The sequence below is a fragment of the Dioszegia hungarica genome (assembly GCF_025882075.1).
Source record: "Dioszegia hungarica strain PDD-24b-2 chromosome Unknown MKK02contig_17, whole genome shotgun sequence".
In the NCBI taxonomy this organism is placed as follows: domain Eukaryota; kingdom Fungi; phylum Basidiomycota; class Tremellomycetes; order Tremellales; family Bulleribasidiaceae; genus Dioszegia; species Dioszegia hungarica.
In genome coordinates this window covers 56929-69652 of record NW_026515774.1, presented here as the reverse complement: position 1 = coordinate 69652, position 12724 = coordinate 56929, and the positions used below count along the sequence as shown (strand labels likewise).

The 12724-nt window shown below is 56.9% G+C and overlaps 5 protein-coding genes across 5 annotated transcripts; 3 read left to right on the top strand and 2 right to left on the bottom strand.

The window, feature by feature from the left end:
- Positions 1 to 203: 203 nt before the first annotated feature.
- Positions 204 to 2165, top strand: MKK02DRAFT_39045 (R,R-butanediol dehydrogenase; the record flags this gene model as incomplete). Its single annotated transcript, XM_053090415.1, has 11 exons — positions 204 to 252; positions 337 to 568; positions 647 to 806; positions 864 to 891; positions 1034 to 1135; positions 1188 to 1202; positions 1247 to 1344; positions 1390 to 1564; positions 1607 to 1941; positions 1986 to 2050; positions 2099 to 2165. 11 exons carry the CDS (start codon positions 204 to 206, stop codon positions 2163 to 2165), a joined length of 1326 nt encoding a protein of 441 aa, XP_052943201.1.
- Positions 2166 to 2930: 765 nt separating this feature from the next.
- On the top strand, positions 2931 to 5245 carry MKK02DRAFT_18294 (DNA photolyase, FAD-binding/Cryptochrome; the record flags this gene model as incomplete). Its single annotated transcript, XM_053085922.1, has 10 exons — positions 2931 to 3144; positions 3210 to 3367; positions 3430 to 3718; positions 3771 to 3976; positions 4030 to 4324; positions 4439 to 4612; positions 4671 to 4739; positions 4793 to 4875; positions 4925 to 4951; positions 5003 to 5245. 10 exons carry the CDS (start codon positions 2931 to 2933, stop codon positions 5243 to 5245), a joined length of 1758 nt encoding a protein of 585 aa, XP_052943200.1.
- Positions 5246 to 5534: 289 nt separating this feature from the next.
- MKK02DRAFT_18308 (Spc7 kinetochore protein-domain-containing protein) lies at positions 5535 to 8880 on the bottom strand (the record flags this gene model as incomplete). The annotated part of the gene is made up of 9 exons (XM_053085924.1): positions 5535 to 5643; positions 5691 to 5965; positions 6042 to 6337; positions 6394 to 6559; positions 6612 to 6791; positions 6839 to 7102; positions 7154 to 7233; positions 7281 to 8571; positions 8662 to 8880. The coding sequence occupies 9 exons, from the start codon at positions 8878 to 8880 to the stop codon at positions 5535 to 5537; spliced, it is 2880 nt and encodes a 959-aa protein (XP_052943199.1).
- Positions 8881 to 9720: 840 nt separating this feature from the next.
- On the top strand, positions 9721 to 10680 carry MKK02DRAFT_28986 (putative ADP-ribosylation-like factor; the record flags this gene model as incomplete). Its single annotated transcript, XM_053087678.1, has 7 exons — positions 9721 to 9724; positions 9777 to 9837; positions 9891 to 10001; positions 10050 to 10066; positions 10124 to 10269; positions 10339 to 10419; positions 10477 to 10680. The coding sequence occupies 7 exons, from the start codon at positions 9721 to 9723 to the stop codon at positions 10678 to 10680; spliced, it is 624 nt and encodes a 207-aa protein (XP_052943198.1).
- Positions 10681 to 10760: 80 nt separating this feature from the next.
- Positions 10761 to 12501, bottom strand: MKK02DRAFT_34834 (Ribokinase-like protein; the record flags this gene model as incomplete). The annotated part of the gene is made up of 6 exons (XM_053089025.1): positions 10761 to 10865; positions 10944 to 11125; positions 11191 to 11444; positions 11515 to 11802; positions 11848 to 12340; positions 12390 to 12501. 6 exons carry the CDS (start codon positions 12499 to 12501, stop codon positions 10761 to 10763), a joined length of 1434 nt encoding a protein of 477 aa, XP_052943197.1.
- Between the last annotated feature and the right edge of the window lie 223 nt (positions 12502 to 12724).

Below are 12724 nucleotides of genomic sequence, written 5' to 3'. Positions count from 1 at the left end.
TTTACCGGAATCAAGGAATGTATGACGTCAGTATGGCTCGGAGGATTCTGCTTGGCCCGCTTCGGCTGACGGTGGAGGCACGGAGCGGCACGTCCATAGGACAAAGTAAGCCGCTACCTCCACTCTTCCCTCTCGATATATAGCCTAGCCATCGGCCACATCTATCATCCCCCTCTATACACCCAAGCAATACATACACAGAGATGCAGTTCGTCGTCAACAAGATTCAGGATTCCATGGGCCCGGTGGACGGTTCGTTCATCTCTTCCCTCTGCCCTTCAGACCCCGACCTTTTGTCTCTCAGCGCGGGCACCGGGTCCATGAGCTGATCTATAGTCGCCGCCAACCCCGAGTGGAAGCACCGCCCCGGAAACGAGACCATGCGCGCTCTCGCCTGGTTCGGCAACAAGGATGTTAGGATGGTCGACTCGCCCATCCCCGATATCTCGGAGGACAAGGACGTGATCATCAAGGTTACCGGTACTACCATCTGCGGTAGTGACTTGCACCTTTACCACTCGGAGATGCTTGCACTCCAGAAGGGCGACATCCTCGGCCACGAGTTCATGTGAGTCCTTGTCCGAAACGATGTTTCACCCGATTTGAGGAATGAGGATTTTCGCATTTTTGGTGCTGACTACCGCAGGGGTGTCGTCGACCGTATCGGCCCTTCGGTTACCACTCTCGCTGTAGGCGACAGGGTCGTTGCGTCCTTCCAGATCGCATGCGGGACCTGCAAGTTTTGTCAGAAGAAGCTCTCTTCGATGTGCGACCGGACCAACAACTCTAGCTTGATGGCTAGTATGGTGAGTCCGCCTCGCAGCCCATGGTATACCTATGGGCTCTAGCTAACATACATCTAGTATGGACAGCGAATGGCCGGCTTCTTCGGTTTGTCCTCTGATCCCTGATCTTCCCGCACAAAAAATGATCACTTGGGGGAAAAAGTGGAACTTTGAGATTCCTCCTCCCCCTCCGACCCCACTGTCTACCGAGCTATCTCTGCAACGGACATTGAGCTTACCAGGGCCAGGCTACGGGCACCTCTGCGGGGGTCTGTCAGGCGGACAGAGCGAGTACGTCCGCGTCCCGTTCGGCGAGGTCAACCTCTTGAAGTGCCCCAAGGAGTTGTCAGGTGAGTTTTCTAAAAAATCGCGAGAGTCGGAGCAAATCCTGACTCTTTACAGACGAACAAGTTCTTTGTGCGTAATTCGACTCCGACTCCACACCCCCAGCTGACGTCTAGTCCTCTCGGATGTTCTCCCGACTTCATACCACTCGATCGTCGACACCAAGGTCGAAGACGGCGATGTGGTCGGTATTTGGGGGATGGGCCCTATTGGTGTACGTAATGTCTCGCTTTACATTTGGCTGTAGCTGACATGACAGCAATGCGCCGCTCGCTGGGCCATCCTCAAGGGCGCCAAGAAGGTGTATGTGATCGATGCGGTCCCCGCTCGTCTCACCCTTGCTCAGGCTGCTGGCGACAAGATCATCCCTGTCAACTTCAAGGAGGTGGACGTGATGAAGCATATCCACGAGCTTGAGCCTCAGGGTCTTGACGGTAGGCCATTCCAACTCAAGCATGGCCCCCGCTGATCACCAGTCTGCATCGACTGCACAACCTTCCACGAGCCCAAGACCCTCCTCCACAAGGTCGAAAAGGCGCTCATGCTCGAGACGGATGTCTCCGAGACGCCCAACGAGATGATCTTCCTTGTCCGCAAGATGGGCCGGATCGGTCTCATCGGTGTCTATGCTGGCTACACCAACCACTTTGCCATCGGCTCGCTCATGGAGAAGGGCGTGCGGTTCATTGGGAATGGGCAGGCGCCGGTCCACCTCTACTGGGAGGAGATCCTTCACGACTACATTCTTACCGGCAAGTTTGACCCGACGTTCATGATCACCCACCGAGTGGATATCGAGGACTTCCCCAAGGTAAGCTAAGATCTTGGCGAGAAGGGGGCTCAGATGACGATCAGCTCTACGAGAAGTTTGATCAGCGATATGCTGGGGTCAACAAGGTCTTTGTGCAGACCAAGGCCAGGTGAGCTATGCGTATATCACCGTAGGCGGAGGCAGAGCTGACCCATAGCTCCCCGCCCGGCAAGAATTGCCCGCAGCTCACCAAGGTGGACGACTGGGCGAATGTCCAGATCTAAGCTTGACAGTGACGGTATCGGGTTCAGTCGGTCAGGATAAGTAGAAGTCAAAGTATTGCAGCCAGTCATGTATCTTTCAAAGCTCGTTGTGAGCAGCGTGGTGTGTTCTGTGCCTCAATGGCTCAATGTGCTGAGGAGGCAGCTTTGATCCGCTCTGCAGCTCTGCAGTGCAGAATCCAGGACGCGACCGAATGACGTCATTTGTTGACTTTGCGATCAAACTGATCAGACAAATGCGACAGATCGGCGGATGGAGAAGGTGTTGGTTCTCACTTAGCATCATCAAGCTCGCCTCATACCACTCCAACCAGTCCTACACGCCCACATCAGCACGCAAATACCGCTCTGCGCATCATATGCGCCTGAAGCTACTACCAGCGCTCCTCCGAACCGCACCCACCGCACGCCGCATGCCCCAGCTCACCCTCTCCTTCGACACACCCTCCAAATCCCTCGGTCTATCCCCTTCCAAGCCCACTACCTCTGGGCACAAACGCACCGCCTCGTCGTCCTCCGGTAACGCCGCCGCAGCGTACTACAAGTCCGGCCCCAATAACCTCTGGAAGGCGCACCACGACGAGGAGAATCTCGCGGCTGCTCAGATGACAAGACGGAAAGCGGAGGAAAAGGGGGAAGGGGTGCATATGCACGATGCGCCCGAAGACGGGGAGGGGAGGGCAAAGGGGCAGCCGGGAAAGAGGGGGAGGAGCCCGGATGGGGATGGAGGCGTTGCGGGGAGGGATGCGAAGAAGTCAAAGAACGCTTATGAGATTAGTGGGTTTCGGCCATGTTGATGTGGGATGGAGATCGGACGACGAGCTGATCAGAGCAGAGGGGAAAGTAGCCACTTCCGAAGATGCAGCGAGGGTCGATGCCAACCCGCCTCTCGACCAACTGATGAAGCTGCAACAGCAGCCGAAGGACAAGGTTGTCAAGGGCGAATCCGTCGTCTACTGGATGCGTATGGAGGACATGCGACGTAAGCTATCTTTATTGGAGTTCGTCTGGTGCAGATGGTCCAAGAGAAAGGAGCTGACATTGCAGTCGAGGACAACACAGCTCTCGCGCAGGCCTCGCAGAAAGCGCAGGAGATGGGCGTACCGCTCGTTTGGCTCTTTGTGCTCTCGCCCGGCGACTACAAGATGCACGATCGCTCACCCAAGCGGATCGACTTTATGCTCCGCAACCTGCGGTATCTGAGAGTGCGTCCCCTACCCCTCCTCTTAGTTCCCGAGCCCCTCCTCAGCTTGAAGTTGACCCTCAGCCTCGATTCGACAAGCTCAACATTCCCCTGCACATCGTTTCTTTCGATAAACGCCTATCCATTCCCCGTCGGCTGGTTACCGAGGTCTTCCCATCTTTGGGAGCCAACCACGTATTCTGTAACCTTGAATACGAAGTCGACGAGCTTCGGCGGGATATCGCCACTGTCAAGCTGGGGCGGGAGAACGGAGTGGATGTCGTCGCGGTACATGACCGGCTGGTCGTCCCGCCTGGTAGAATCCTCAGTAAGGTTGGGAAACCGATGAGCGTCTTTTCCCCATGGCAGCGACGTGAGTTTCTTCGTCTTCGGTCGTTTGATAGACCGGCGAGCTGATATGGTAGAATGGGCCAAGATTGTGGACGATGAGCCTGATCTCCTCGAGATCTCGCCTGACCCTAAGCCGAATGACGCCGGCGTACGACAGCACGAGAAGCTCGGAAAGCTTTTCGATGCATCAGATATACCGGACCACCTCGAGGGATTCGAGGTCGAGGATGCTGAGCAGCTGAAGGTGTCCTGGCCGGAAGGTATCGACAAGGCTCGAGAGGTACTTCTTTCCTCTCTCCCACTCTCGTCTAGGCATTCTGCTGATCTCAACAGCTGCTCGACCGATTCCTACACACTAAACCCCGAAAACAACTCCTCAAGCTTGTCGACCCACTTTTGGACGGCGCGGAGAAGGACGAAAAGCTCTCCCGGGTGCAGCAGTACGGGACCGGCCGGAACCTCGTGGACGGAGACAATAGCTCTCGGCTCAGTCCATACCTCACTTCGGGGGTCATTAGTGCGCGGATGGTACTGCGGGAGGCCAAGAAGATGGGGAAGGGGGGCAAGTTGGAAAGTGGGCGTGATACGGGGTTGGGGATGTGGGCACAAGAAGTGAGTTGTAAAGTCCGTGGGATTGAGCGGGACATCAGCTGATAAATACAGGTCAGGCAAGTTGCAAATCAGGTTTTGCTCGGAAAGGCATCTCGTGGCTAGGGCGATAGCTGACGCACCAGCTGGAGAGACTTCTACAACCATATCATGTGTACCTGGCCCCGTGTATCGATGGGAAGGCCGTTTTTGGAGAAATTTGCAGACGTTCAGTGGCAGGTTTCCGAGCCACACCTTCAAGCGTGGAAGGACGGGATGACTGGCTATCCTATTGTCGACGCCGCTATGAGGGCATGTAAAGCGCGAGGTCAGTGCTGTCCCGCAAGAAGCTGTGAATCTGGGTATGGGCAGAGCTGATCAGGCAGGCTGGATGGAGAATCGGGTCCGGATGGTGACTGCCAGTTTCCTTGTAAAGGAGTTAATGCTTGACTGGCGTGAGTTCCAGCGCACCAGGTCGCAAAGAAGGGGCCGTGAGCTGATCCTGTAGGTCTGGGAGAGAAGTACTTCATGGAGAGCTTTGTCGATGGTGATCTTGCCGCGAACAATGGCGGATGGCAGTGGGTGGCAAGTGTAAGTTTCGAGTTGCGGAATGACCAGCGCACCAAGCTGACACCTTCAGACTGGAACAGATCCCCAACCGTACTTCGTGAGCCGCCATCCCCTTCTACCCTGTCCGAGAACTGAGCTCACCCGTCAGCGCATCTTCAACATGCTCTCCCAATCCGAGAAATGCGACCCCAACGGCGACTATATCCGATACTGGGTCCCCGAGCTCCGAAATCTCAAGGGCAAAGCGATCCATGATCCGCATGGCAAGATGCCCAGTGCGGAGTTCAAGAAGCTGGGATATCCCGCGCCAATTGTGGAACACAAGTTTGCGAGGGAGAGGGCTTTGTTTAGGTATAAGAATCCAGGAGAGAAGGAGCCGGGGAGCGAATGAGCGTGTAGCTTTAGTGGTGCGTTGTGCCAGAATTGGATGCACCATCTGTTCCTGTTGGTCCATGGGTCAAGCGCATCAGCTTCAGCGCTTCAGTACCAATTACGAGCGGGGAGTGGAGATTCTGTCGGTCATGTACGTGGCTGTGACTGAAGTAGCAGCGGCTCAGTAAGAGCTTCGATAAGGCGTTATGCGTAGACAAGTGCATGGTGTTTGCATGAGCATAAAGTATCCTAGGTCCCAAACCCCAACATGATCTGTCCAAGCTACTCGGGAAATTATACTTGACCCCCTACTGTACCTCGCTGACATCCACGCATGCCTGCAGCAAATACCCCAGATATCCCTCCGAGACCGCCATCCCCACAGTCCGCCTCGCCACTTCCGTCAAGCTGACCTCACTATGATGTCAGCTAGAACTCCCGCCAATTAGAAGCGATCAGCTCACTCGGCGGTTCCATACACGCTCTTCACCGTGACATCCACCTCACCCACGCACTCCGGCCACCGCATGATCGTGGCGATATCAAACGACGCAACAAGCTGGACCTTGCTCCTGCTAGCGGGGAACATGAGGGTTGTCGATGATTGAAACCGAATATCGGTAGGATCGGCGGGGGACGAGGTGGATGTGAAGACGGTAGGGTATTGGACGTGGACGAGGCGGAGTTCTTGTCGGATCCGTTGGGCCGCAGACCAGAGTTGACCGACACGCTGTATGAACTTATATATCAGCTACCGGTTCTAGGACATCCCGAGCGTCACTTCGAACTACAAAGCTGATGCGAGATAGACATACCGTGCTGATGTGTTGCCCCTCGACACCGGCCAGCATACCCACAGCCCCCTCAAACAGCCTAAACAGCCCAATTGTCGGGCTCTCCCCTCGCCCCTTCCACGCATACCCGACCGCCCTGCCCACTTTGGCCCCTTCGTCCAGCGGAAGCCGGGTGATTCGAGCTGTGGAGATGTCAGGCAGGGAGTCGACACAGGCCATGCTGAGCTGAATTTCTGCGTCGTATGTAAGGCTGAGGGAGGTAGGGGTCATAAGAGTCGGCCGCCATAGGTGGAGGGACTGGAGGGATTTGTATTCGTCTGTATGGGTCAGTTGATGTCTTCTCGGAACGTCGACGAAGGCGCGCAAAACTGACCTTGAAGACGAAGCACATCACCCTTGGTGAATTGATCACACATCCCCTTGGCGATCGTGATAGCACCCACGGCCTCGGTCCGCCGCGCGTGCAGATCCGCAAGATTGAGCTCGAGCTTTTCGAGGTGTGTAGCCGACTCGGACAGCTCGGACGAAAGCACCTTGATCTGAGCACTACAGGACGTGAGCTTTCACCCCGATGTAATTGTCCAAGTCCACTTGCCCTTGCTCGCTGATCGCCTCCCGCAACTCCTTCAGCTCATCCTGATCACATCCCGCCAGCTCCGCTACTGCCTCTCGTTCCCTCTGCAGCTCTTCTGCCAGCGCAGCCTGCCTCGCTCGGAGTTCAGGCAAGAGCCCACTGCTCTGACCTTCCATTTCGTCCAGCCTCGCTTTATCCTATCTCGTCAGCTTCCCCTCTTCCCCTTCCTCAGGTGGGTACTCACCTCCCGCATCGCCTCCAACACCTCCTCCACATCCGGCCGCACCCTAGCCATCAAATCCATCTTCCAATCATACCACCGTTCCCGAGCCCTCAGCTGCGTATTCGTCTTGAACGCCTTGAAGGTCATCTCGAATATCTTCTTCTCGTCGTCTCCTGCAGAGAGGTATTCCCGGATGACGGGCGGGTTGTGCACCGAGCAGTCCGTCTCGGTCTGAGCGAGCGCCGCAGCTGAATCGGTGATGTCGGCCTTCATTCGGTTGGCGGCCTAGAGGTCAGCTCACTCCGTAGTTCGAGATAAGTGGGAGGGGGAACGTACCCAGTTGTACATGTTCAACAAGACATTGTTGACTTGGGCGGCGGTATAGTCGTGTAGCGCGAACTCTCGGTCTCCTATCACTCAGCGATATGTCCTTTCTCATATGGTAGAAATGACTCACCCTCACCGCCTCTTCCAAGCACGCCCTTGCCCACACTACTGCGCCTCCGCCCAGCTGGCAGAGCCTCGATAAACTGCACTCCCGCCATTTCGAGGAATGACCCCAAGGTGATAGTCGGCGGCTCGAACTCGGCGTCATCGACCTCCTCCGCCCCCAATCCAGCATCGACATCCTCCTCCTCATCCACCTCCGTATGACCGAGCATCCGGCGGAGCATGGGCGATTTGGCGGGTGACTTGCTGGGCATACCGGACGAGCGGAACGACGGCGCCGATAGGGATTTCCGAGGCGTCCCCATCTCTCTTCTCGGCTGCGGCGCTGGCTCTTGCTGGTGGTAGACCTCCCGTTCCACCTGAACGTCCATCTCCACCTGTACCTCCACGTGCTGTACTGTGACCAGCTCCTCCGTGAACACATTCTCGTTCAACACCACTCTCTTCTTGCTCGGACTCATGCCCAGCCCATCCTCACCGACCGACGCCGACCGAGCGCGCTTCCTGCTCCCCGATCCCGACGCACTAGCATTCGAGCCAAAGCTGAGCCGCTTGGCGACCTCTCCGGCAGTCTCCATCCCGCTCTTCCGTGGCGTCGCCGCTTTGGCGGGCGAAGGGGACGGTCCAAAGATATTCCGCTTGGTCTTGGTAGCCGAAGCGACGGTCGGACGGGCAAACGAGGGCGTACCTGCCGAAGGGCGCGTGATGGGCCGGAAAGGCGAGCTGGACATGGACGCCCGAGGCCCAGCGTGCAGGGTAGCATCCCGACCCATGACTCCGCCTATCGCGACAGTCATGTCCATCCTTTCGTCCTCTTCCTCCTGAAGCGCTCCGCCGACGGGAGTGAAAGAGAAAGTCATAGTCCTCTCCCTGTTCGCGATGGTGTCGTTCCCCGCGCTCGAGGCGGTTGACATTGTATCGTCTGCGCCGATGATCCCGCCGATAGCAATCGTCTCCTCCATCGCCATCTCGTCCTCTTCGCCTTGTTGACCCGGACGAGACCGTAACGACGGAACCGAGCCCATTTCAGGGGACTGGGGCGCGGCATATCCGATAGATGCGCGGAGGTTGGCAGCGCCTTCGATGGGCGGAGAGTGAGGCATGAGCCCTCCGACCGCGATGGTGAAGTCGACCGTTTGGTCCTCTCCTCCAGTGGAGATGAGCGAATCCCCCTCCGACGCCTCGCTGGCAGCCATAGACGTCCGCCGGTCCATAATTCCCCCGTATACCACCTGTGTCACCTCCATATCCATCTCTCCCTCCGCATCGCTATCCTCATCCCCTGGCTGCGCCTCCTCGACATGCTGCACCTGCGCGAGCGATGGTCCGCCGAGGACGAATTGGGCTCCTTGCCCAGAGTATCGCCGTGATCCGTCCGCGTTGGAGCCGAGGACCGCGCCGTCCTCGTCCGAGCTGTCCGATTGTTCCGAGGCTGTGTCGTCCATATCCATGGACGCTTCGCCTTCTTCCTCGCCTTCAGCGACGAAGCGAGGGCCGGCTTGGATGGAACCGACGTTCTGGATACTGGAGCGGCGAGAGTGAGCGGGGGCGCGGGCGGCGGGGAGGGACTGGCGTTTGTTGGAAGGGGATTTCGGGGTAGGCTTTTCAAACATTCTGCAAAGTCAGCTTTCGTACATGCTGCTACAGCTTACAGCAACAGAAAGCTTACCGGACATATGCTTTAGAGGCAAAGCTAACCCGCCGGGATAAGCTGCCCATGGCGATAGTATGCTCTGCGCGATTATTGAGCCCGGTCGTAAAGTCGGTGGTGTCATCTTCTCGAGCGAAGATATTGGTCTTGAGAATGGATTTGCGGGGTTGCTGAGATCATCAGCTGCGTACTTGACTGACCCTAAAGCCTTCTCCAGCTGATTGAGCGTTGCTAGACGACATACCATGCTCCGCCTCGCCTTCCTTCTCGGGCTCAACTCCTCCGTGTTCCCCGTAGACAACTGAGAAGAACTGGAAGATGCGAATCCGACCCGTCCTCCTCGTCCGCTAGCAGTAGCTCCTGAAGTCTCCTCGGCCTTCTCTTCCCCGCCCATAGATTGTCGTCGGGATTGGCGTCGCTTCGAGGGACTCATGCTCGCTTCGGCGGAGGAGGGGTTGAGGTTGAGATTTTGGTCTTGCTCGAAAAGGCCTGAAGCGCGAGATGGGGGTCGAGCAGACGACATATTTCCAGCAACTGTCCAGTGGTGCCGCCGGATGCACTTCTGACAACGATCAAGCTATAGGGGATTGTCAAGGTAGATAGTAACAAGGAAGCGAGCAAAGGTTGAGTGGACCGTTTGTTTGTTTACGCTCAGCCGACCACGGGAGTATTCTTGCTTCCGTCGGAAAGTCAGCGGTATGCCGTAAGGCGTTTCAAGTCACGCGTGATCAGCTAATTGAGCGGCAGCTCGCGAAAGCAGCTACTATTCTTTCACTCTATAGCGACCTAGCAGGATGCCAGGATGGGTGAGCTGACTCGTGGATCAACGGTAATCGGAGTTTGAAGCTGACCGGTAAGGTCTGCTCACTATCATTCGCAAGAACAAGGCCAAGTCAAGGGAGATGAGGGTACTGTTCCTGTAAGCTTCACAAGGCAATACACGGGGGACCAGGACACGAGCTGAGCAGGTAGCGGTCTTGATAATGCTGGAAAGACGACTATACTCAAGAAGCTGCGGAGTGAGGATATTTCGACCATCAGCCCAACGTTAGGATTTAACATCAGTACGCTGGTCCGAGACGGGTGAGCTTTCGTGCGCGCTATTGCAAGCGGAGAAGCTAATGCAAGCAGGTACACTCTCAATATATGTGAGCTGAGATGTCCGCGACAGGCTCGCTGGCGTGTATAAGCTGACTATGTCGAAGGGGATGTCGGCGGTCAAAAGACGCTGCGTCCATACTGGCGCAATTACTTTGAATCGACCGACGCGGTCGTTTGGGTCGTCGACTCTGGAGACAGATTACGGATGAGCGACTGCGGGTCCGAATTGAGAGGTCTCCTGGGGGAGGAGGTGAGCAGATTCCAGCTATGGCGTTCCGTGCCGGCTTCGGTGTGCGGTGGCAGCAGCTGATCCCAGTAGAGACTGGCCGGAGCCACCTTGCTTGTATTTGCGAACAAGCAAGACCTGTTCGGTGCCATGTCCCTAGAGGAGATCCGCGATGTGAGCTACGGGATTCTCCCTTCAGGCACCCGCCTGGGAATATAGCTGACATCATAGGCACTCGACCTCCCTTCTATAGTCTCGCATCGATGGATCATCCGCTCCTGCTCCGCATACACCGGGACGGGCCTCGACGAAGGCATGGACTGGCTTGTCAAGGAGGTGGCGGGCAGACTGTACTGGAACGGCCTTTCCGCTGGACCTACTCCAGTCCAGCCCGCGGCCGATGCGGCTCCTGCTAGATTGACAGCAGATGCATGATTTCCAACAGGTTCTATCCGACATGTGGTCAATCTAAATCAACAAGCAGGTCTGCACATACCCGCACTGATCCAACATTTTTAGTTTTCCACCAGATCAACATCCGGCGAATCCCTCATGATCTCCCCAGCCACCCTCCTTCTCAGCTTTTCCAATCTTAGCTCCGGAACCTCCCCATTCCACCGCTCCGCTTTGACTTCGTCCGGTCTCAGCCAGCTGCCTTCTTGTTCTTGACCCGCTCCATGAACCTTTGGAGGTGGCACATAGCCCTGGTCTTCCTCCTTGTCGTCAGAAGAGACAGAGTCGGTGATCGTGCTGAGCCTAGGAAGGCCGATTTGCTCCACCACAAAAGAGGCAGAGACAGTGCCGTACAGTGCGGCCTCGTACGGGTCGCCGGCGGACGCTGCGAGACCAGCGATAAAGCCACCGAGATAAGAGTTACCGCCTGACTGTCAGCTATAGTCCTCGTCCATTCCTTCCTCGTCCATTGAAGCACTGAGGATGACATACCGCCAGTGACGCCCCTGACCCGCCACTCCTCCTCCTCATCCCAGTACGCCGGGACCCACTTGATCCCGCCTTTCCGCGTCCCGACTACCGAGCCAAGGCTGCCGCATCGGACGACGACCGCTCCAGACCCGTCCGAACCGATGCCGAGCTGAAGATTGTGGGTAATGATCTCCTCCAGTGTGGGTCGGAGGAGCGGGGAGGAGAGAGGAAGGAGGGGCCGGTCATACAGTGAAAGCAGCTCTTCGTGATTGGGTCTATATTATCAGCCATCGTGCAAGAAAAGATCAAGGGATGGCGATCTAGAAGGACCAGCAGTGAACTTACGATAAGATCTCCAGATCAGGCAAGATAGACTCCAAGAAGTCTTTCTGGCCAACATGACAGCTCTGCGGCGTCGGCTCATAGACGATCTTTGGCCTCCACGTCCTGCTCCCGCCAACAGAACCCTTTCCAGCAGATGACCCAGCCTCCACCTGCCTTTGCTCAGCCAAGAGCTGGAAGACGTTTTCTGGTGAGTATGGCGGCGAGATGTGAAGGTACTGCGCGCCGTCGATAGGTGTAGAGAGGAGAGAGGAGAATGGCCGTGGAAGGGGAGGGACTAGGTGCTTATATCTGTCTTATCAGCTTGAGTCTGAGCAGCAGATTGAAGACACTTACAGTCTGACGGTACCCTCATATCGTATTCGCGCACGAATCATCCTCCTCCCCTCTCCCTCTTGATATCCCCAACATCCCGGCCCATACCCCTCCAACTCCGCCTCCAGATCCGGCCCCAAATCACTCCTCCCTTCGGCAGTATCAACGAGCGTCCGACACTTATTGGCCGGCAGCCATATCCGGGCGCCTATCAGTGCGTACAGCGCCCCGCCGCCGAGCACCTCGAGCGGCTCATCCTCCGAGTGTGAGGTCGCGCTGCTACTGCACGACGCGAGGGAGAGGGAAGAGGAGGGGTCGGTATCGTCCGAGGAAAAGCTACGTTGAGGTGTGATAGAGCCTGATGCGCCGCCTGAGGGCTTGCCCACGCTCAGGGAGAGGAGGCGGAGGGAGGGGAGTATGTCCGAGGTGGGAGAGGGCGGGCGAGTGGATGTTGGGGTGACGCTGGCGACGTTGGAGCGGGAAACAGGGTCGAAGCAGTCGACAAGGACGGTCCCTGCTTGGTCAGCATGGTCCACAGCGGCCAAAAATTCCACCCGACTGACCTATCGAGGCGAAGATGGGTGCGGAGATGTTCTCTTTCGTACAGAGATCCCTGCCGCCCAGGGGCTCCGTAGCTGCCCGGGAGTTAGATGGTCCAGCTGTAGAGGCACTCATCCTGTCCCTATGCTCCAGTTCCAGTGGCTTTCTCTCCACCCGAAGTCGGTCCACTCTCTTATAGACCTCCAGTTCCGCCAGGGACGCCTCGATACCGCCAGGCAAAGGACTGCCCCACTTTGCTCTGGCTTCAAGGTATCGCTTCTCGCCTTCTCCACTTTGAGCTTCAGCACCACTCAAGCGCCAATCCGGATACAGTGTATCGGGCCGCGGAGCCAAGAGC